This window comes from Aythya ferina, assembly GCF_964211825.1.
Source record: "Aythya ferina genome assembly, chromosome: 2".
Taxonomy (NCBI): Eukaryota; Metazoa; Chordata; class Aves; order Anseriformes; family Anatidae; genus Aythya; species Aythya ferina.
Genome location: NC_140297.1, coordinates 47735987 through 47759436, shown reverse-complemented (window position 1 = coordinate 47759436; position 23450 = coordinate 47735987). Strand labels below are relative to the sequence as shown.

At 36.3% G+C, this 23450-nt stretch overlaps 2 protein-coding genes across 3 annotated transcripts in view; both read right to left on the bottom strand.

Annotated features, from left to right (window-relative positions):
- The window catches only part of COL15A1 (collagen type XV alpha 1 chain), a 302706-nt gene that overhangs the window by 13648 nt on the left and 265608 nt on the right, over positions 1 to 23450 (bottom strand). The window lies entirely within an intron of this gene.
- The window catches only part of RECK (reversion inducing cysteine rich protein with kazal motifs), a 55035-nt gene continuing 36715 nt past the window's right edge, over positions 5131 to 23450 (bottom strand). For both annotated transcript variants that reach the window (XM_084508911.1, XM_084508912.1), the window contains 10 exons: positions 23154 to 23290; positions 21396 to 21536; positions 20332 to 20520; positions 18646 to 18768; positions 17965 to 18136; positions 15717 to 15909; positions 13389 to 13599; positions 11941 to 12014; positions 8652 to 8807; positions 5131 to 6395 (listed from right to left, as the gene is read on the bottom strand). In XM_084508911.1, coding sequence (XP_084365037.1) covers positions 6180 to 6395; positions 8652 to 8807; positions 11941 to 12014; positions 13389 to 13599; positions 15717 to 15909; positions 17965 to 18136; positions 18646 to 18768; positions 20332 to 20520; positions 21396 to 21536; positions 23154 to 23290 — 1612 coding nt within the window. In that variant the 3' untranslated portion in view covers positions 5131 to 6179. The remainder of the gene's footprint in view (positions 6396 to 8651; positions 8808 to 11940; positions 12015 to 13388; positions 13600 to 15716; positions 15910 to 17964; positions 18137 to 18645; positions 18769 to 20331; positions 20521 to 21395; positions 21537 to 23153; positions 23291 to 23450) is intronic.

Sequence of the window (23450 nt, the reverse complement as noted above, 5' to 3'; positions counted from 1 at the left end):
ACAATCTTGATATTTTCATATTGACCCCTTCAAAGAATTTTAACATATACGTAAGATGCAGTTGCCTAAACGGATAATTACAAAAATCTATTTGTGTAATACTAAAAAGACTTAGTTGAACAAACTTAATCACCTTCTGTGGGTTTGCCCACACCTACCACCCTGCTACAACAAGTAGTAGTACATTCTTAGAGCTTAATATTAGCTCATTAAAAAGTCAGTGAATAAGTGGTCAAAATTGAGATTTAGGCCTAGCACGGTTTATAAAGCAGTTTGAAAGACTCTAAGTGAGAAAGAGGAATGCTGCAAAAGTCATGAAATCTTAGGCACTCATTTTCAGTCTCAAATGTTGATACTTTGAGCTGTGTCATCTGTGGGATAGTTCTGCTGATACCGGTGAGACTCCAGCAGTAAGGAATTTGCCAGTGTGCATTTGGGGAAGGCTTGTGATAAATGGTTGAAGATTCACCTTTGAGATGAGAGTGCTGCTTGGAGTGGGTAGCTGGGAAGTCAAATCAGAGTTCATCTATGCTTGGGGCATCAAGGAAACAGTCCAGTCTTACCAGAGTTTTCCTACACAGCATCTAGTGGTGATGTTAAGCATTTTATATATTTGGATTTCATAGTTTTAAATAAACCAGCTTTCTAACCTTCTCTTAGATGTGTGTGCAAATAATTGTGGGTGGTGCCCCCCCATTTATTTATTTATGAAATAAAATATTCAGGGAACTTGGTGTTGAGAAAGACACAACAGTAAAGTAGGACCTAGTTCCAGATGCTTTAGGTAGATAATAAAATGAAATAGTGCCTTGTAGTAATACAGTGCATTAGATACTCTGACAGCTGCTTATTTTCCAGGAAACTGAAGTCTTAATACTTACTATTGCTAAATTATCCTTCCTTCATTAAATTAGCACTCCAGAAATGAACAACATCTTGAAATGTGAAACGGGTATCTGAAACGTCAAAGCACAGGTTACAATATAGTTGTGGTGATCAGAAACGCTGAGGACCCTGGTTTAAAAAAAAAAAAAAAAAAAAAAGTTAAACCTAAATTAAGCCTTGCTATAGGCTTCTCAAGTGTGAAGTCACTTGGTGAGAAATTGTTTCTCTGGGAAGATGCTGCTGCACCTGTCTAGGAGTACATGATGGGTAGTCTAGTAAGTGCGCGTCTCTCTTTGTAAGGAAAGAGCTTCATGCTCCTGGTGTCTGCTGTTGGGAAAGACAGAGCTAACCAAATGAGCTGTTCTGTCTACAGTAGGCTATCCAAATGTAAATCCTTAAAGCATGCAGGTAAAGCTCTGATCCGCTGTAAAAGAAATTCATTTGGAAGGAATGCCTAGTTGGTTCACAGGCAGATTGTGGCAAGCATTTGTTTTTCATGGAAATAAAACTGTGTTTATTTTTCTGGAATCTGTTGGTTTCATAGAAGCATTTGTGTTTGAGACGTGCTTTGTTGTGGTCTCAAGTTTTTGAGCAGGAAAAATCATGTTTGTGAAATACTGCGATGGCTTATTATTTGAATGTGTAATAGGGAGGATTGTTACTCTAATGGGATTCGGTTGGACCGGTTCTGCATGCATTCTAGGGGTTAAGTTCTTAATGTTTGCTAAACTGACTTTTTCTTGATGGACAAAAACCAAAACACCAGTATGATTAGTTTTCAAATTACAGTAGTTGGCCACAGGATAAGATGCTTTTTGTCCTTCACTGCTTTAAATTGTTCAGCAAAAGTTAGGGGCTTATTGAAGTAGCTTCTTTATAGTTTCAGGTCTGTAATTCCTAACAGATGCCTCTATAAATGTAGTCCTGCTGCACCTGGCCATGCAGTTTTCAAACATAAAATTGTTGAACTTAACTGTGGGCACTTGCAGGGGGAAAGATGCTTGAAGTCAAGTAGCAAAGTACAGATACATGGAAAGAAAAAAGGAGTCTAATAAATAGCAAGGGGAAAAATAAAAAAAAAAAGTTCCAAAAATAAGCATGGCTTATTTTAAAGTTCATATGAATTTTCACGCCTTCCATTGCACAAAGTATTTGAAAATAAATTGTGAAGGTATTAATGAATGAAGCAGAACTTGGTGGTGCTGCATTTAAAGTCTGACTTAACAGCATGCTTTAGTGCCATCACTGTTTCTGCTGCTCTGCCGAGGGACAAGTTGCAACTGTGACCATACGTATTTATTTTTTTTACTTACGAACAGCATCCCCAGACATTAATGGCATAGTCTATCTGTTTCTTTTGAATTTTAGTTTAGCATTCTGAGTTATACAGGGCATATGCAGCGTGTGCTTACAGTACTGCCCTGTGCATTTGAGAAGAACGTGGTTCTGCAGATACCTGAAACATTACGATGGACTGGATGCCTGTCTTCTCACTCTGCATAAGGTGTTACTTGTTAGTGGTACGTTAAAATGCACTTCATAATGAAATCAATTCAGGCTTTGGGTGTCTTTGAAAGTACTGTTCTTACTTTGTTTTGTCTGTTTGTCAAGAAATAGCAGTTCTTGCCATCAATAGTATAAAGTCTTAAAGACTATGATACAGGTAGGTATTCTATGCATTGATCTTCACCAGGAAAGCAGAATGTTGAACAACTGACAGTACAAGTGAATGACTGAAAGCCATCGGGCATGGACGTTTTTGGAGAAAGATCTGATTAATTGCATTATCAGAGTCTGTGTTATTCTAGCTTACAACCCATTTGGAAGTGAAAAAGATAATTATGAATTATTTAGACAACAGGCAGTCTGCCCTGATGACCATCAGCAAGGATGGGATGTTCGCTTTGTGAATTGGAACTGGATTGCATGCACCAAATTGCATTCTTGACCCTACACCAGTCTTCCCAGTACTAACATCAAAGAAGAAAATGGTGCTGGTGCTGAGAGTCTATTATTCAGATTTTAAAATTAGAGGTTCAGATTTTAAAGTAAGACATGATATCCTTTTTTGAATGATAGATAAATGGTCCAGCAACTTGAGGTGTTGCCAAATACATTGTAGAAGGTTCAACTTCTCTTGTTCTTTCTTGTCTTCTCCACTGGCAGCTCCAGCTATATCTTTGTTTCCTCCTTTCCTAGTATTTTTTTTGGTGCTAGAGCACAAATGAAGAGCAGGGCTATGAAATAACATTGTGGCTCTAAGTGCAAATTTCATGATCTCCAGCTCCCCAGATAACTGCTTCTCATGGAACTGAACTATTACCTTGCTGAAAATTCAGAGATCCTGGCTCCTGCTGGGCTCAAAACTCAATAGAAACTGTAACCCAGGAATCCCTTACTCTGATACTTGTTCCCTTGGCTGGTCCACTCCTGGGGACCCGGTGTATGGTGTATGAACGTGCACTGCTGGCATATCAGCTGTACTACCACTCTGTTGAAAAGAGTCAAACTAAACAAACAGAAACAGGGATGAAGCATCTCTCTAGAACCAGTTATTGATGTTAACTCCGGTTTTCAGTAGATGAGAAAATGTTTTGTATATGTTACAGCCATACCCTGTAGAAAAACAACAACCAGTCTTATGGTGCTTTGAATTTCTCTCCATCCCTTCTTAAGAAAACCCAGATTTCCATTCAGAGATTGACAGAACTTCATTAAAGTTAAATGAAAAATCATCTGACACCTCTATCAAATGTCTCCCCAGTAAGCTCAAATTTCACAACTTTCATAACTTTTACTTTTTCCAAGTAAAATTGTGCTTGGTTTACTCTGTCTCTTCTGCTTCTTTTGAATTCAAAACCCATAAGTAAATCAGTTTCTTCATTCCTTTGAGGGAGCCAGAAATCCTGAGAATACCTAGAAAATATTCAACTAATTTTGTTAATTCAGCAAAAAGAACCTAAGCCTTGTAGGGCTTGGATGCTGGATTTGTATTCAGGATTACACTAAATTTCATTAGTTCTGCCTGTATTTAACATAACCATTCAAGAGCTTCGCTGTTTTCCACAAAGTACTAGACATTCACATGTGACTGCAAAAATCCCTGGATTTAAATTCCTCTTTTTCCAGATTCTTAATTCATTGTACAAATTGAGACAACTATTTTTATATTATCTTTCATCAACTAAAATCTTTACAGATGTACAAAAAAAAGTCACAATATATGCTTACGCAGTTCTACTGAAGATAGGCTTTTAAGATCTTTCTTTCTTCCAGTGTGGCATATATTTAATTTCAGTAGACATCAGATTGCTTCAGCTAAGCACTGAGCAAGGCTGTAAGATAGATGTTAAAGAGGTACTGACTCATGATTTGGAAAAAAAAAGGAATTCAATAAATCTGAAATACTTGCAGTTTCTGGTGAGATCATCTCAGTCACTCCAGTTAGCAAAAAAATAAATCTGTTCAAATGCGTTCATTACACTTGTGTCCAATTTTTTTATACACAAAAGAATCTTAGAACCCGGTAAACATACTCAGCAAGTTCTTTCTGTCAAGACTGGTGATTATGTGCATCGGTCTTCCTGGAGATACTTCGTGAGAACAGTTCTCAAGAATAGCTGCATTTGTACTAACCTACTGTAAGAATTCAGGAACCATATAGAGAGCACAACAAATATAAAACTACTCTCCACTTACTCATAGACCACCACAACAACAGATAATACATAGAAAAGCAGCTGATGGAGGTTTCAAATAAATTCCCTCTGTGGACTTGCAAGAATTTTCATCTAGTCACCAGACTAGTTTGCTTTGGAGGAGGTTGAGCCTTAAAGTTTAGGTACAAATAAGGTATTAGTTATGTCCTTAACATTTGTGCAGATTTCCAGCTGCACAGGGTGAGGAAAGTGTCTTCCAAATCAAAACTGTGGATGACAATAACTGTACAAAGAAGATCTCATAAACATATTGATACATCTGTCAAACAAGTCTGACACTCATTGCATTGATTTGCATGCGTGTGACATTACAAAGAAATTTGGTAAGAAATGAAGACTTGAAATTTACTTTCTTTGGAAAGATTAAGCTATATAAGACTACATAATATTATAAAAGTATGTACATAACTACAGACTATATAGGTATGTAATTGCAGTTCTAAGCGTTGATTTGAGAAAGAAGAAAAGCACTGTAATGCAGACTTCTATAAAATTACATATGTTCATATATAAGGACACACAACAGTTTTATTAAAATAAAAAAGCTTTAATACTTTTGTGTTTAAAAGATTTAGCAGAAAATAATTGCTACAGACATGCTACAGTAACATACATGTTTGAAAAGTTTTCAGTGCTTTCTTTCAACGTTCAGCATTTTGGCAAAAATAAGTTTTTCTGTATATACTTCAAAAGTTGGTTATCATAATACTGATATAAAATACTTCATGTAGACTAAGGTCATGTGCATAAAATAAAATAAGTAATAAAACATACTGTTTGTATAATCATTTAAACATATTTAAAGTATAAATTTCATTAGATAACATGCAAATACTGCAATATTTTAAATGGCACTTAAATATAGATACTGAGATTCTTTATAATTTTGCATCCAATATGAGATTCTGAAATGTACAAAATTATAAAAAGAACATATTTCTTCATTGAAGTCAGGTACTAGTATAGAGCTTGATTGTCATTTCACAAGCATTGAGCCCAATGTCCTGCAAATCTTCACTAGTCCAAGTAAAGATGTCTGCTGAAATAGGCCCAGGGCTAGTTTTCTTCATAATAAAATATGAAAGTGTATTTACATGAGAATAAACTCTCATATTTTTGGTAAGGTAATTAAGTAGCAGCATTTTTTTTCTTCCAAAAATGATGTTTAGAATAGGTGCATACTTTTTGTTGTCACTGATATTCATCTCAATAATATAAAATTAACATTTTTCAATAAACTCAAAACACTATTTGTTCATTTCTGAAAAAAAAAAACAACAACTGTAAGATCCCTTCTTTCAAAAATCATAAATCTATAATGTCAGAACCTTCCAGAGCACTTTTATGATTGCAAGATCAGTGGAAAATGATCTAATTGTGCTGAAAAAAACATCTGACTAGTAATGAATAAAAGAATCACGTTTCACATTATTCCAAATATTCTTCATTCTTCAGTGAAAAATATTAGTACACCAAGTGTTCTGGAATTTTTGTTTTCTGGTTCAGTGATCAACAATTCTCAATGTCCTTCACAATACAAAACACCCTCAATACTCATGCATATTTCCTAAGCAGCTATATATAACACATTAATGTTAACAAAGTAAATAAAAGGCTTACGAACAGGGAGTGCAGAACAGACAACACTTTAACAGAAGTAGAAGAAATGCTAAACGAAACTTGTACTTGGGATGCAATTAGAGCTGACAGCGGCACATGTGATGCTAATGTTGGACTGTCTGAATTTATCAGTGACTCTATCTTTTCTGCTTCTTTATTGCAGGCTTCAATCTAGGAAGAAAAGTATTATTATTGCTCTTCTTGTCACGCAAAATGCCAATGCAAAACTACTTCTAGATTGCAAAATTTAGAAAGGAAAATCTGAATTATTCCAATCGACATGTAAAATTTACATAGATGATTTGGAGTAGTCATTAAACACCATATTGGAGCTCATAGACTTTGGCACTAGGAAAACTTCTGCAGAAGCCCTGAGTAGCAGCAACAGAGAAATAAAGGAAGCTTGATAGAATGGATGATGTTTCTGAATGTGGACTCCAAAAAGCTCACCATAAATTATTAGTTAATACCTCTAAATTGAGGAGTTCCTTTCTGATTGACCAAGATACAGTGCCTTGAAGTCTGCAACAGTGGAAAACTGGGATTTTCTAGTTACAGGGCTTTTTCTTCCCAATCAGGGAAATCTGATTACTTTTATGGGAAAGGAATAGAAGAATGGAAATAATAGGAAAACCTGAGAAAATCAAGATAACATCGTTCACTTTTCATTCTCCCACTGACATAATGATAAACATAAATTTATTTATAAAATCCATTTCCTCCACCTTTGCTTCTAATATATCCCAGGAATAAATTTAGTATTAAGCTTCTTTAGCAGCTTCGGAAGCTGTTGCTGATAAAGTTTTAACTTGACAAACTAAACATCTGAGGTCCCAAAGCTTTGAAAGTTGAGGATCTTCTAGCTCAGTAACAGGTGTCAGCAGTGAGCTGAGCAGCTATTCCCTGGTTTCAGACCATCCTCCTCTCCCCCAGGGTCTGACAGCATCTGCTGCAGACTGGGTGAGAGCTGATCAGATTGGTTAAGGCTCAAGACCTTGTTTCCTAAGTTCTGGTAAAATTCTGAGCTATTCCTGTTCAAGGAATAATATTTCTGTTAAAAGTTGAGCAGACTTGGACATAACAGGTTTTCTCCAGTAGCAAAGTCAAAACTGCCCTATTTGATACTGCAGCTTGCAGAATTTTTGGCAGCAAATCTGCCCACTCACACTATACCTGAACTTTAGCCCATGCCAGAAGCAATACTGAAAATGCAAAATTAGACTGTAGAAATAAAAAGGAAATGGAAGCAGTCATTGATATAAAACAAACAGCAAAGAAGTGAACCCGCCTAAACTGTAAAAGATAAGATTGTTTTCTCCTCTTTTTTTTGTTCTCAAAACTAAATCTTCCATTTTAAAGTAGTGCACATCAATATGTAAGATGAATGAACCAGTCAGAGCACCCCAAAAGGACTTCATTATAACGTGCTGTCAACAGGGCCAAGCAAGACTATGGGAAACAACTGTAAAATGGCAAGGCATTAAAATTGGCATTAAAATGTTGTTTTTAATAGGAAGAAGATATCCTCGCTGGTCTTGCACAGTTTAATGATCAGAAAGTAAAAATGAAGTGAGGGCTCCAAGATAATACAAATGCAATACACAGCCAAAGTCCTACTTCTACTGTTCTAAAGCGTTCCTAAGAAAATACCGTAAGAACATTGGCCTGCATTTGTTGGTTTACATTTATAGTTTAGTACTGTGAGCTTTTGGTGCTTATTTGCTAGCAGGAATTAGCTATGACATGGCATGCGGGAGAACTTACTGGACTTGCATTTCCCTTTTAAGATCATAACAGGATTTTGGGATCTCCCTACGCTTTTTACCTTGAGTTGGAAAGGATCATCAAAACCAGGTTTGTCTTAGAATATAGTATCAGCAGATTCCCTTTGGCATGAACTGCTGCTTAACATCAAGACAAGCACAATGCAGCAATATGTATGTGCTTCAGTCTAATATCCCATGTACTTCAACCTACTTTTAAGCCTAATACTAGAGACAGAAGAGCACCATTTCATACACAAGTATCCATTTATTTTACAATTAATATAATTTAAGGTATTCAGTAATAAATATATTTTCATCAGTTTATATTTTCCGTTATTTTAGCCATAAAATATTGGAGGTTCTGCACATATTCATTTTAAAACAAAAAAAATATGTAACTCCATCATTCACCTTGCCCCTTTGACTACCCATACTCAAAAACCTCTTACCAAGACAGCAGGATTCTCAAGACACATTTTACCATTAATAATACTATTCGGATTCAAGTAATTAGAAAAATCCCCATGCATTCAGCACACAAGAAAATGAACAACTTTAAAACTGCTATATTGAAAGTAATAAAGTGTATACATTAAAAAAAAAAAAAAAAAAAAAAAAAAGAAAAACCATACTGGGTAAACAAAATAAGAATATAGCCTACCTGCAATGGTTTGGGGTTCTGATCCACAGGAATGATGAGAATCACAATTTCAGATTCTATGCTTAAGTATCCAAACACATCACACTGTGGCACAGAGACATGCAGGCGGATTTTTTCAAGTATGTCAAGTACAGTTATAGGCTTTTTATTTGTTACCTGGAAGAAAATAAAGAACTTTCTGGATTACGTGATATTATGCAAAATTACATTTCTACTCCAGTTTAAAAAAACATAGTATCATGCTAGAAAATCTTTTAGCCATTAAACTGCTCAACTAATCTATAACAAAAAGAAACGGGTAAGATAGGGGGTTAGGAATAAATGACTTCTTAAATTAACCATGTTTTTGATATATGTTGTCCTCTACCTTCATAGCTGGTATGTATGTGTATCACATCCCTCGAAATAACATAAACAGTCATCTGTCACAGTTGCTTGTACTCAAAACAACAGGCAGAGAAGACCTACCAACTGGCACTCCTTTACCCATCACAGAATCTAGGTGTTCCAAGAGCCACCAGGAATGAGGAGAATGATGATGGGAATTTTTCTGCAAGATGGAATAGATTGCTTTGGGAGATCTAAACAGACCAATACCAAGGTGTCGCAAGAGGGATGTGATCTGTTTGTCCAAGCTGTATTTGCAATCATCTGGAAATAAAAACTGACTTTGCTTCAGAAAGGTTGAGTGGGACTGGCAAGGATGAATAGAATCAGAATATCCCGAGTTGGAAGGGACCCATAAGGATCATCGAGTCCAACTCCTGGCACTACATAGGTATACCCAAAAGTTTAGACCATGTGAATAAGTGCACAGTCCAATTGCTTCTTAAACTCTGACAGGCTTGGTGCAGTGACTACATCCTGGGGAGCCTGTTCCAGTGTGTGACCACCCTCTCGGTGAAGAACCTCTTCTTGATATCCAGCCTGAACCTCTCCTGTCGCAGCTTGACTCCATTCCTGTGGCTCCTATCTCTGGTCACTAAAGAGAACAGATCGGCGCCTGCCCCCTGGTGAGGAAGCTGTATGCTGTGATGAGGTCTCCCCTCAGCCTCCTCTTAGGCTCCTTTAGGCTGGACATCAGGAGGGGGTTCTTCACAGAGAGGGTGGTTGCACACTGGAACAGGCTCCCCAGGGAAGTGGTCACTGCACCGAGCCTGTCTGAATTTAAGAAGAGATTGGACTGTGCACTTAGGCACATGGTCTGAACTTTTGGGTAGACCTGTGCGGTGTCAAGAGTTGGACTTGATGATCCTTAAGGGTCCCTTCCAACTCAGGATATTCTATGATTCTATGATTCTATGATTCTCCAGGCTGAACAGGCCCAGTGCCCTCAGCCACTCCTCATACGTCTTCCCCTCTAGGCCCTTCACCATCTTTGTCGCCCTCCTCTGGACACTCTTCAACAGTTTCATGTCCTTGTACTGTGATGCCCAGAACTGCACACAGTACTTGAGGTGAGGCCGCACCAGCGCAGACAGAGCAGAGCACGACAATCCCTTCCCTCGACCGACTAGCGATGCTGTGCTTGATGCACCCCAGGGTACAGTTGGCCCTCCTGGCTGCCAGGGCACACTGCTGGCTCACATTCAGCTTGCTGTCAACCACAACCCCCAGATCCCTCTTTGCAGGGCTACTCTCCAGCATCTTATTGCCCAGTCTGTACGTAAAGACAGGGTTGCCCCATCCCAGGTGCAGGACCTGGCACTTGCCTTTGTTAAACTTCACGCAGTTGGTTATCACCCAGCTCTCCAGTCTGTCCAGATCTCTCTACAAGGCCTTTCCACCCTCAACAGAGTCAACAACTCCTCCCAGTTTGGTGTCATCAGCAAATTTGCTCAAAACACCTTCCAGTCCTACATCCACATCATTTATTAAAACATTGAAGAGAACTGGCCCTAAAATGGAACCTTGGGGGACCCCACTGGTGATTGACCATCAGCCTGATGTAACTCCATTTACCACAACCCTTCTAATTGGGCTTTGGCCGCACAAATTTTCACCCTACAAAAAGTGAACGGCATACCTGTAGTCCTTCCATATTGCCTGACTCTGCTTCCAGCAGCCATACACTTCGTTTTTATGCCTAAGCTCCACAAGAAGACCCCTGGTCAGCCCTGCTCCGTCTGCCTGACTTCCGGTATTTTGGAATTGCCTGTGCTTTTAAGAGGCAGTGCTTAAAGACTGACCAGCACTGATGGATACAAATTCCTTCAAAAGCAGCTTCCCAGGGGACCTTGCTAACTACTTCCCTGAGCAGCCTGAAGTCTGCTCTCCCCATATCCAGGGCTGAAGTTTTGGTGGCAGTTTTCCTCCTCTCACCAAAAATTTTATACTCAACCGCTTCATGGTCACTATGACTGAGACAGCCACCAATTGCCACGTCGCCCACAAGACCCTCTCTTTTCTCTAGCAACAGATCTAGGAGGGCATCTTTCCTTGTTGGCTCCCTTAGCACCTCCACCACGAACTTATCATCGAGGTGCTTTAGGAAACTCCTAAAAAAGAAAAAAGCAACTAATATATACCTTCAAGATGCACAGTTGTCATAAACTCTATTTTGTTGCAATGTAGTGCTGAAAATCAAGTGTTGTGCTCTGTTCCATTTACTGAAGCATGAAAGCAAGGACCAACAGAGAAGTGTAATGCTTTTATACACCCAACAGTGGGGTTGGTCCTAGAATGTTTTGTTTAGTGATGGACAATCAACATCGTAAGATTCAGACTAAACTGGAGGTTTTCAAATAGCAACAATGAAGAATGTGAGTATCTAACTTGCAGAAATGTTAAATTAAAAACCAACACTGTAGCTGAAGAACAGCAAAATCAGTGATAACTATCCAGATGATCCTGAAAAGTGTAAAAACAATCCAATATAAACATCAGACAATGTCAGAACTAAATATTTACTAATATTTACTAATATTAGTAAATAGTGAGCCAGCAGAATAATCTTAACGAAAAGGCCATAAATAACAAATATACACTGTATTGCTACCATGAAATAAATGCAGCTCCCTTAGCATGTCTTTACTGTAACAAGTCACTTATACTGCAAGGTTAAAAGGCTTGTTTGTGTCTACACCGATTTTATTTCGCTTTGCATTGTCATTCAATTTCTGTATCTGAATGTTAAGAAATAAAAGGACGTATAAACAGTGTAAAGGAAACAACAAATCATATACTATCTACTGAAAGGTAATTGCTTGTATAATGCTTTATACAAAAAAGTATAAAGTAACTTTACTTTTCCATGTACCATTTAATGTAAGGAATGATTGAACTTTACCCTTGCAAAATTGTCCAGCTTGTCTTTGTCATATAATATCCTCAGCATTCCAGCACACAGTGGACAGCAGGCTCCTGTGTGATAAAAAAACAAATAAACCACAAAACAAAACAAACCCCCCACACCATAAAATTCCAGAAATAAAAGCAAACTGTCTTTTCACTTTACAGTGGGTAGAGCTCAAAAATTGAATACTGACAAAAATATCAAAACTACCAAAGCAAAGCAAGTCTTTCAGCTTGATAGCAAAATTGCACACTTTTTTTTTTTTTTTTAACGTTGAAAACATTTGCAATGCAAAACCAGCCACTTTTCAACACAGACACTTACTACTACTAAAGTGAAGCAGCAAGATTAACTTTTATTTGTTTAAATATGATATGTTATTGTAAGCTAAAAACACTGGTACATTAAATATTGCAAGCCAAGGTTCTGTATGGATACATGCATGCATATGCGACCATAGTAGTGATGAATTTCAAAAGCTGAAATAGCTAGGATATAACAGAAGCAAAACTGCACATTGCAAACATCAATTTATGTGGCTGTACCATATTAGAACTTGGAATCTTTATATAAGAAGGGGGGAAGAAAACCCAGCTTTTCTATCAGATCTGTGTTTAACATGCAAGCATGTCATATTTCCCTTACTACCTTCCCTCACAATCTTGGAAACAAAAGGGCTAATACTTCAGCTTTCTGCCTACCCATAGTTTTATGTTTAATTCATACCCTCGGCTACATAATTCACATTCCTAGAATGACTTTCACAATATTAGACATAATACTAAAAGCACATGGGCCCTTTTTCAAACAAGTGATTGAGAAAAAAACACATGAAACTTTTTGAAAACTGACCTTTCCTTGCTGTGTGATTAGTTACTGACCATTTTGTTGAGAAGTATTCATAAAGACAATGAAAAAACATTTCAAAATAGCAGAACTGCAAAAACTATTCCCACTGTCTTCCTTTTTCACATTACTGTAAATATATCTTACTCTGTCTTCTAATTAAATAAAAGTTTTGTTATTCTGGGAACTTGACTTTGAAGACAATTTGGCATTCCAATGTGGTATTTGCACTGCCAATTCCGAAAAATTACTCATCCAATTCCCACTGACACTCTAGCCTAGACACCGCAGACCTCATTCATTTCTCCAAAACAGGCCCTATGAGGAAAGCTGCACACGTTTCTAAGGACTGAAGGAGAGTGATTCATAAAACCAAAAGCCTTTCCACTTTGGAATTACTCTGCTGAGTCCTGACACTGTCTTGTTCTAGCCTTAACTAAAGACCTCCACTTCATCCTTTCTCTTAGAGGTCTCAGAGACATAATGGAATACAGTATTTTACAGCATAAGTTTAGTTCCAAATATACACGTATTAATACATGTAGCCTGGAGACTCTCTCCTATCTGCAGTAAACTTCAACAATGAATCAACATACCTGGTGCAATGACTGGTTTGCAGGCAGTAGCGGAAAGCTGGGGACACTTAACAAAGGCACACTCCGTATGAAAGCTATAGTCTGAGAGCACACCTACAGCCTGACAATGTCCATGGTAGTCAACAGCCACACGGTCAGAATAGGCAGCGCAGACACTGCTGTAGGTTTCCCCATTATGTCCACATACAGGTTCTACCGATTTGCAAAATGGCTGAAATACATAGAAATGTTTTAAAGATCAGTTTGTTTTTGCTACAAACAAAAATAAAGAGCATTTTATAACATCAGGAAGAACAATGTTCATGGCAAAGTTCACTTGCTGATAATACTGTTAGTAAATCTAGAGTAAATTAACTGCCAGTTTATGTACAGGTATTAAATGTAGAGAATAAATACTTAAAGAATAATCTAAGCTGTATCTGAGAAATGTATAGTAAGACATGTTTTGGGGAAGATAAATTGTAGGGTCTGTTCTAATGCTTAAATAATACAACTAATTTTATTTAACTTATTAAATTATTTATTCATCTCAATGTGTTTTTGGAATTTAGTGTGTGCGTGTGCATTTCTTACACATTATTTGAGAAGCTACATGTCTACATTTATTTGAGAAAAACAGGATCTATTACCAGATACCTCTGGCAAAAGTATTTATTGTTGACACCTTTCTAACTATAAAAAATACATTTATTTATTGTATCCACTTTCTTTCCCAAAACCATATCTAATGTGTCATTTGATTCAAATACACATAAAAATCATAGAAAAACGTAATTTTCTTCCTATCTTGCCTATGCAGATATATTTGTCCAACACATTCAAGAAGTCAAATGCCAACAAACTTATGCTTCTGAACATAAGAAGCAAATGGAATTGATGATTCTTCACAGACAAGGTATGAATATATTTTTGTTCAATTCTTGTGAAATTAGACAGTTCATTCCATAATTTGCTAATCTCTAAATATTTTATTAAACTAATATTTCAAGCAAGTCACCATACCTCTATCATCACTGTGCATCCTCTCAAGTAGCAAGACAATTAGTTTCTTTTACATGCTGAATTTAATAACAGGAATAATAGAAGACAAGTAAATGTGAGCACCACAAGCAGTTTCATGTCTTGCAGTCTTCTTCCCCATAAAAGAAAAATTGTAAAAGCAAAAACTTAAAGCTACCACTGTTAAAGACTTTCTGAACATGGATGCAGCTAGAAGTGCTGTAGGAAAAAACAGCTGTGTGATATCCTTCAATTCTTACTGTTCAAGAGCAGTATCTCGTGAGGTATCTGATATGCTATGAGAACAATTATCTGTACTTAGTGAGGCTGCTGAAAAAGGGAAAAAAAAAAGATGACAGAAAGACAAAGGCAGAAACTTGAAGTGGATAAAAAGTGTATTTATTACCCAGAAAAACCCCGAACAAGGGTTCTGTACTTCTACGAACATTCATCAGTTGAGACCAAGAGAATGTCTCAAATTCGTCCTCATTATTTGAGAAAAATCTGGAAATGACCAGCCCATCAATGGTAAAGCCAGTGACTTTGAAAACAGTAGCTCCTAGCTTGTCTGTAGAGTGATAGAAATAGCCTGTCTACCAATGCTGTAGGGAATGGTGGGATGGAAGAACTAACCTAATCCTAATCCTTCTAAGGGATTAATATGAAGGCCAATACAATCCAGACTATCTAAAGAAAATACTATAGTCTGCTTAGTCTCAAAAATTTTAAGAGTATTGTGAACAATGAAATTGCTAAAGGAAGAATGCAATCAAACAAAATGCTAAAGACTTGCTAGAGAAAGCCTACTGCTGACAAGATAGCAGCAACTCCGAGCCTCTAACTCCACTATTTAAGCAGATAAAAGGGGAATTTAACATGCAAGTCAAATTGTCCTGACATTTTCTGAAGAAATTCGATTTACTGTAATGGAGAAATAAACAAGCATTAATTTTCATTTACAGAAAGTTCAAATTGGTGAAAATTGGTGTTACTAGCCAAGGAACTGCTTTAATTAAAGCTTGCATTGAGGTATGCTTGCAGTAGTAGTGAAAAATATAGGAAGACTTAATACAAATATCAGAGTATTTCCCCCAGGAAAGCAGAAGCAAAGGTTTTGTTTGGTTTTGAGACATTTGTTAACTAAAGCAAAGAAACAGTTGACAAAATCCTGAATACCATTTTGTGCAGAGTATTTTTTATTCTAGTTGAAATTACAGTTCTAAAGGACTACAGTCTACGAATATGTTTGGTAAACTACAAAAACAGAATATTGCAAAGTGGAACATTAAAAAACAAAGAAGATTTAATATTGCTAGAACCACTTCCTACCTGGCATGGTCCTCGATATGCTAAAGTTTTTCCTTTTTGGTACAAAGTACACAAGTTACTGTATTCCACATTGTCTGTGTCGCAAACAGGATCCCGTGTCTGGTCACAATTTAATTGCCTTGGCACACATTCATGCTGGCTACATTTGAACTTTCCAAAACTTGTCAAGCAAACTTGTTTCTTTGGTATGCACCTGCATAAAGTCATAATAATTTCATGTCATTGTAAAAAAAAAACAACCAACTAACCAAAAAAACCTCTCAAAATAGTCAGAAAAAAACAACAGTGAAATCTTTTCCAGTGCTTTATAGAGCACTGGTTCAGCAGAACTGAAGGAAATGCATGTAACAAAACATTCTGATTAGACAATTTAGACAATTACAAGTTCATTACAAACCTGGAACTTGTTCACACCACATTTAGTCAATGTATGTGAACACAACTTTAGGTTCCATAAAAATTAATCTTTTACCAAGTATTTTACTGAGTATGGATTTCTGAAAAAGTCTTGAATAAACTTCTTACCTACTCTCAAGCTTCACTTTTAAAACATGTATTTAAGGAAAACTAGATAAAACACCAAAACTTGCAATGAATTGCAAATGAAAATGATTACATTATAGAGGTATAGCCCAACCCTCTCTTGAGAGAGTAATGAAAACACAACTTAAAAGATTATTAGGATTCAATTACAAATATCTAATTGTATTTTAGCTTTGTAGGTTCAGTGCATTATATCACATCTGATCTTGGGAATGACTTAAAAGAAACAGAAAAATCCAGTACTAATATAGTTTCCTTTTTGGCCTGTCACCCTTCTCAAGCATTCATAGAACTGAAGATCGAAAACCATCAGAAGTACTTTTCTTTTTATATTAAACGTGTACCTCCCACGGTCTTATCTCCAAAGCATTTGCCGTACGTCCTGCAAGACATCCCTCTACTAAAGAGATGACAGCCAACAGAATTTGAAGAATAGACTGATGAAAGGTCAAATGACTTTCTGACTATCTCCTTTTTCCTACAAATTACAATAATCATGTAAAATATGTCCTTAATCTGAGTGTTGCTGTATTATGCATTACACATTTTCATTTTACATGTATATGAGGAAAGACTCAAATTCTGAGATTTAAATGCTTTAAAAATAGAAGTGGAATGTAAGACTTTAAACATATTCTAAGCACTTCAGTTTTAAAATGAGCTTTTACACATTTAGTTTATGCTACAATGTCAAACTGACCCAGAATAATCTATCATGTACAGTCTTTAATGAAACAACAAGTTGAGGTTCTAAGCATAACGATTATTCTGTAAATCTGGAAAGTCTTTCAATACCTGCAAAATTAAAAATATAGAAGTCAAAGAATATATACCAACAATGCAGCTTAAAGATTGATAGTTTTCAATGCTTCAGCTACAATTACAGCTGCAAAACTATTTTGTTTTCTCTGAAGTTTTCTGCATCAAGGCATTTAAATGGGCAGGAAAAAAAAACCTGTAATTAGTTTTCATGAAAGCACAGTATTACACAACTTCTTATGGTGGCTTTCTTTCCAAACAGAACATGTACAAATTCAAAGAGACTGAAGTATTACACAACACTAAGAAAACTGAAAACAGAGACCAACATTAAAAGCCGCAGACATTGATTTCCGTAAGAAAGGTCTGACTTTCTTGTGTTAGTAGTATAGACCAAAGTTTTGTTTTAATGTTTCACTGCACAGACATGGCTTTAACAAGATACCAATATGATTACGTAAGAGAAACTTAAGTCTTCCAGAGTGCTAAATATTTTCCCGGTTCAGAAATAAAAAGCACAGATTACTGACGGAATAAGTAAACCTGAACCAAATATTCAATTCAAGTGATTTTGTTTCTTGGCAAATTCTGGAAGAAAAGCATGAAACAAAGTAGTAAAATGTCCAATTATTTATTGCTTTTTCAACAAAATTTTATTCTCCCGTTTTTGAAACTATACATCAGTTCTGTTTTTTTGCTAGAACTGAGATCTGCATAATTAACTTAAATGATACAGTGCTACATAAACAGAACGAAAAATTGGCAGTTATTACAGTCCATTACTATGATAAATAAAAAGTAGCTACTTCAAATAGTTCTTCTTATTGGAGTATTCTAAAGTACAATGGACTATACAATTCATTCACCATGGAAAAAAGCAAAAAAAAGGAAAAATTTGCTTTATGAGTAGATGTCAAAGAAAAGCTTAAAAACATTCTGCTTTTACCTTTGATTTTTATTACAAGGATTAGGGTTACAAGGATCCTTGGAAATACATGATCCAAATTCAAATTGATTGTCTTGGAGACCAACGCATCGAGCTATACATGCACTTGGATAGGTGCGCCCATTTTGACCGCATACCGGTACAAACTGATCTACACAGTTACATGGTAAACCTGAAAAAGTAACAAATAAGAGAGGAGTTTGGTGCACACTTATTTTCTCTGACAAGATAAACAAGAGGTCACTAAGCCATCTTAGTCACGCAGCAAATGTGAAGATATACCAGATCTTGAAACTGGTACCTCCCTCCTGTAAATAAGCAATACTGTAGATACTGTAGCACATACACATTTATAGGTAGTAGGAAGGGAAGTCCGTGCCCTGCCTCCTTGCTGATTTTACTCAATTTTCTGTGTTTCCTCCCCTTCCCCCCAAACTCCTTGTCTCTCATTCCCAGTGGCATTACCTTGTCTCTACTTATTTCCACAGACTACCTGAGGTTTAATTTTCCAGTACTGATTTTTTTTTTCAAAGGCATGCATTTTTTCTTAAGTGCAGGATGAACATTAGAAAAGAACATATTCATAACAAATTATCTCCATGAATACTGTAGAAAGAATTTAGAAGCTAAACTTCATTCTAAGAATAATAACCTTACAGTTTCTGTAGTTTGGAAAGTTACCTGTAAACTTCCTACGTTCGTCTTCTGAACTATGTTCAGTTAGGCACTGACGAGTAGAACATATCAAGTTTCCAGCAAAACATGAACAGACATTACAATCTATATTAAAGGATGTTCCATGACCTTAAAATAAATAAGTAAATGTGTACAATTAATACAAATATATCAGAAGACTATGTGGTCTTCTGCATAATACATACTCAGATGTATTATACAAATACTACCATTTTCATTATTAAGGGAAAACTTAATTTCCCTTATTCAGTTTCTTTTACAACTGCAACTTCTATCTTTTGTGTATACCTCTATCCTTGGTGTGTACTTTCTGTCAAGAAGTTGAAAGTGCTAATGCTTCATTGTTTTTGTCATTCATTATGTCTTTGTTGTTTTGCAAAAATCCATTACAGCCTTAATTTCAGACTCAGCAAACAGTTTAAGTTTAAGCTTTGTCCAAAGCAGGGAACAAAAAAGGTTCTAGCAAAGCCAAACAGAAACCCAGTAGAAGCATTAAGTACAGGAATACACAAATACAGCGGTGTGTGCTGACCCACTGGCTTTCAGAAAGGAGCCTTTAACAATGCAACTACTAACACCACCAGAGCTGCTTTTTAAGGATAGAGCACTCTGCCTGATTTCTGCAGCTTTTAAATCACTAACTTTCTAACACCTTAATCTGAGAAACAAACACTAAATTTAGGGATTTTTTCTTGAATTTAGAAATTCCAGTTTGGTTTTGTGAACTGTTCGTATGACTGCCCTTCACTGCCTTGTATGTCTTATACAAAATCACTCATATTAATGACTGCCAGTTTATCCATAACGAGGTCACTTATTAAAGACTACTAGCAAATACATAGCTCTTCAGGAAAGCATAGTAGTAACTGTGCCCTACAAAATAAGACATTTTGTTATAATCTCTATTCTGAAGGTTCAGTTGAATTATTAGAATTTTTGTAAAATACTAGAGGGGCACAAGTAAAATCCTCAGCATTGAGCAATCTGGAAGACGTACTCCTAGACAAATGGCAGCTGACCAAATGGGGATGGAAGAGGAAAGCCTCTGTAGCACAAAAAGCTGTTTAAACCACAGAAACACCCAAGAAAGAAGGAATTTGTCAGCAGTTTGCAAAAAAAGTTTCCAAGATATTTTTCAGTTGATTTACACATAAAATATCACTGATTTTGCAACTGAGTGACTTACACTATGCTTAAATCTCAGAAATACAGCATGTTTAGAACAAATACTGTTGTTTCACTGTTCTTGCTTCATCCCTGCTGCCTACTGCCTCGCCTCGAGCCTTCCTCAGTCCCTGTCTTCCTCAGTCCCCAGAGCTCTCCAAAGTTAACTTCTGCTCTCAGAAAAGAAGCTAGGTATTATCAAATACCATAAAACACAGAGCATGTGAGCCAAGTCAGCGACCTTTTTGCTGAAAAATGGCATACTAAGAACAAGCTTTACACAGGACTTTCATTAGTTTAGACAGATGTTGTTAGGTATTGATTTAAATAATCCATCCGTCCAGCATATAAAAGAATTAAGCAAGTATTATAGGGATACAGACATTAACTTTTGTATTTTCTGACAAACTCTGCATTCATGTTCTCTGGATCATCATATGCACCCCAGATTTCATTGCTTAAAGAACAGGAGCTGTATAAAGATATAATAATTGTTCTGAAACTTACTTTTTCTTTGTCCTCCAACAATGCATGATTTTTGGAGGTCAACACAATGCATTTCCATGCAGTTTTCTAGCAATCCACTGTGTCCACAGGTACAAATCTTGTAACAACCAGCATCACCAGCTGACGATGGAACCTGAATAAGCGTACCTTGACGGACAATAAAATCTGAGGCTTCTCCCAGTTTGCAGCCTAGGTACAAAGAGAACTTTAAGTTCATATTTAGTAAATACTTCGTCAAGTGCCACTTGAAAAAAGGAGAGGCAGATAAAAATTATATGCCATGTCACTTGCTTCTCAAGCCCTGAGCCTCGGCATTCCAAATCCAGTGAAGTAAGAGGTTGTAGTAACAGTGAAGAGCTCATAATAGAAAGTTTGGGTGTTAATTTACTTAGTTACTGAACTGGTTACTTGTGAGCTACCAGAGTTTGAGAAGTTGTTCTGGCCTATGAAGAGGGATTTGGAACAACTACACCTAAGAAACTGTATCTTGAACATTAATATAATACCAGAAGTGCTGCCAATGCAAATGTGCATCCTTGATCTCCTTGCATTTGATCACACTCTCAGAGCTCTCAGAATGTCCTCCCAAGACTGACATCCTAATTTTCATTAATTTCAAGACAGGCAATTCAAGAACATTGTGTCCATTTGTTTCACCAATAAGGAAAATTATGCAGATATGGCTAATAAGATGTGGAAATACAGTTCAGTACATGCCATTGTGCCCTCAGGTGCAGCAAGCTGCACTGTGTTTTCAGTACTTCATGGTTGTTATTTTAAATAGCAGGCAGGATGCTTAGAGACTACGTCTGGACATTTATTTCTTCTGAAGTAAAATACGTAATATACCTTCTAATAATACAGCACGTTTCAGTCAACAATAAAAATAAGAACATATGAATAAACGAAAAGAGCTACAAGGCAGGCTACAGGTTTTGAAAAGACAAGATAATGTTGATAATAGTTTTTGGGGAATATCAGCAATTTATTCTAAAGCTTTCATCAAAATTTCAGTAACATTTTTATTACCAATATTCAGGCAAACAGAAATTCAAATCCCTTACCTGGTACACACAGATACGGAAGACACAATTCTCCAGACTGACATCCTTTTCTATTTACTTCACATAACTGATTAGCTGCACATGGATTTGGATTACATGGATGCGTAACATCTTCTACAACGTTTCCTAAGGAACTTGGGCCTGAAAACAGAATATACAATATATATAATGATTTAAGTGAGGTTTATTTCTCAGGAAAGCAAGGCATTTCTTATGTTCTGTAAAATCCTATTTTTGAAAACTCAGTGAAATATTTTTTATTTTTAATTATACTTTTAAAAACTTGACACGACAAGTTAGTTTGTAAACTTACTTAAAAAGTTTAGTACTCAGTCCTGCAAACACTGACTGAAGAGTTTTTTCATAAACAAAATTTATTTCCCCATCTTGTTTTCCCACGAGTTTCTTATACATGACAAAAATACAATCTGACAGTGACCAGTAGTCAAATCAAGAGAAGTGTTACAGTCAATAATCAAGAAACTGTAGGTCTGGAGTAGACTTGATGTTTAACCAACTTTGGTATCATTGATGGAGTTTTGTTCTGTTTTCCCTTTAACTCAGTAGCAATATTCTCCTGTTACAAGATTAAAGAAAGACAACATGGAAATGAAGCAGCTAGATGGAAAGAACCACCCAAAGCTTTAATAAGTTGTCTCGCTGGGAACAATATGCATATGCTGAGGCACACTTTCAGTTGAAGCTTTAAACAAAATTTTATTATTTTCAAAGTTCATGGGATTCTAAGTAGGAAATAACAAAATTCAATTTGGAAGGTCTAAAACTTATAGACCCTGTAACAATAAAAAAGTTTAAGTCCTACAGATATAAGTACGTAATATGAATCAGTAAAAGGGAAGAGCAGATTCGGAAAAGAATGTAAAAGATGCATTTAATAAAATCTAGAACTAAGAAAAAATTTTACTAATACATTTGTATGCCATGTTGAGGGCTAACATGCCTACTAAGCTCATGTTCTATTACCCCAGTAGCTAATGTATTTTTTGGTTATTCTAATTGCACAGTTAAAGAACATTAACACAGTTTATATATCAGAAAAAAAAAGCATAACATTGTACATCTACAATTTATGTTCAAAATTATGCTGTGGTTTAAGTGATATTTATTTGATATCAGTCCTCCCAAGCATTGTCCACTTTTTCTTCTGTAAATAAATGGTGCTGGTGGTTTTATTATTGCTCAGTACCTTTTTGTCAGGTGAGATCATAGAATGGCTTGGGTTGGACAGGACCTTAAAGATCATCCAGTTCCAACTCCCTCGCCATAGGCAAAGTTGCCACCCACTAGACCGGGTTGCCCATGGCCCCATCCAACCTGGTCTTGAACACCTCCAGGGAAGGAGCAACCACAGCTTCTCTGGGCAACCTGTGCCCAGAGAAAACCTCTGAGTGAAAAATTTCATCCTAACATCTAACCTAAATCTCCCCTCTTTTAGTTTAAACTTTGTTTTGTGCCAGCTGTGGCTGGCACAGAGCAGTCGGTAAGTTCCTCCCATGTAGCCCCTGCAGCCTCCACTGCTACTAAAAACCTTGCCACATGAAGTATGAAGTACAAGAAGTAATAAATGCAATGAGCTACGGCAATTTGAACAACACAATTTTCTCTAATATACTAAATAAATAATGTTTCATATTTAATACAGTTTTATTTGAAAATAGTAACAAAAATATTAAAACTAACAGTAAGTGTTCAATGTATCTTGGTCTAGTTTTGTCGCCTACATATGTTGATACTTACTCAGGTATGTATCCAAAGGGATACAGTTCTCCAAGTCATCTGTTGGAGATAAGAGCTCACAAATACTTTCAGCTGAGTGGCCTTCAGGGAACTTATTATGATCTCCACATTTCTTCAGTATTTCCACGCAATCTGATCTTCAGATAAATAAACAAACAGAACTTCATGAACATCACTTGAAAAAAAAAAAGGTCTTATATTAATATTCTTCCCTTTCTCAAATCCACACCTTTCCTCTACTGCCTCAAAAGAGATGGATATTATATATATATATATATATATATATATATATGTATA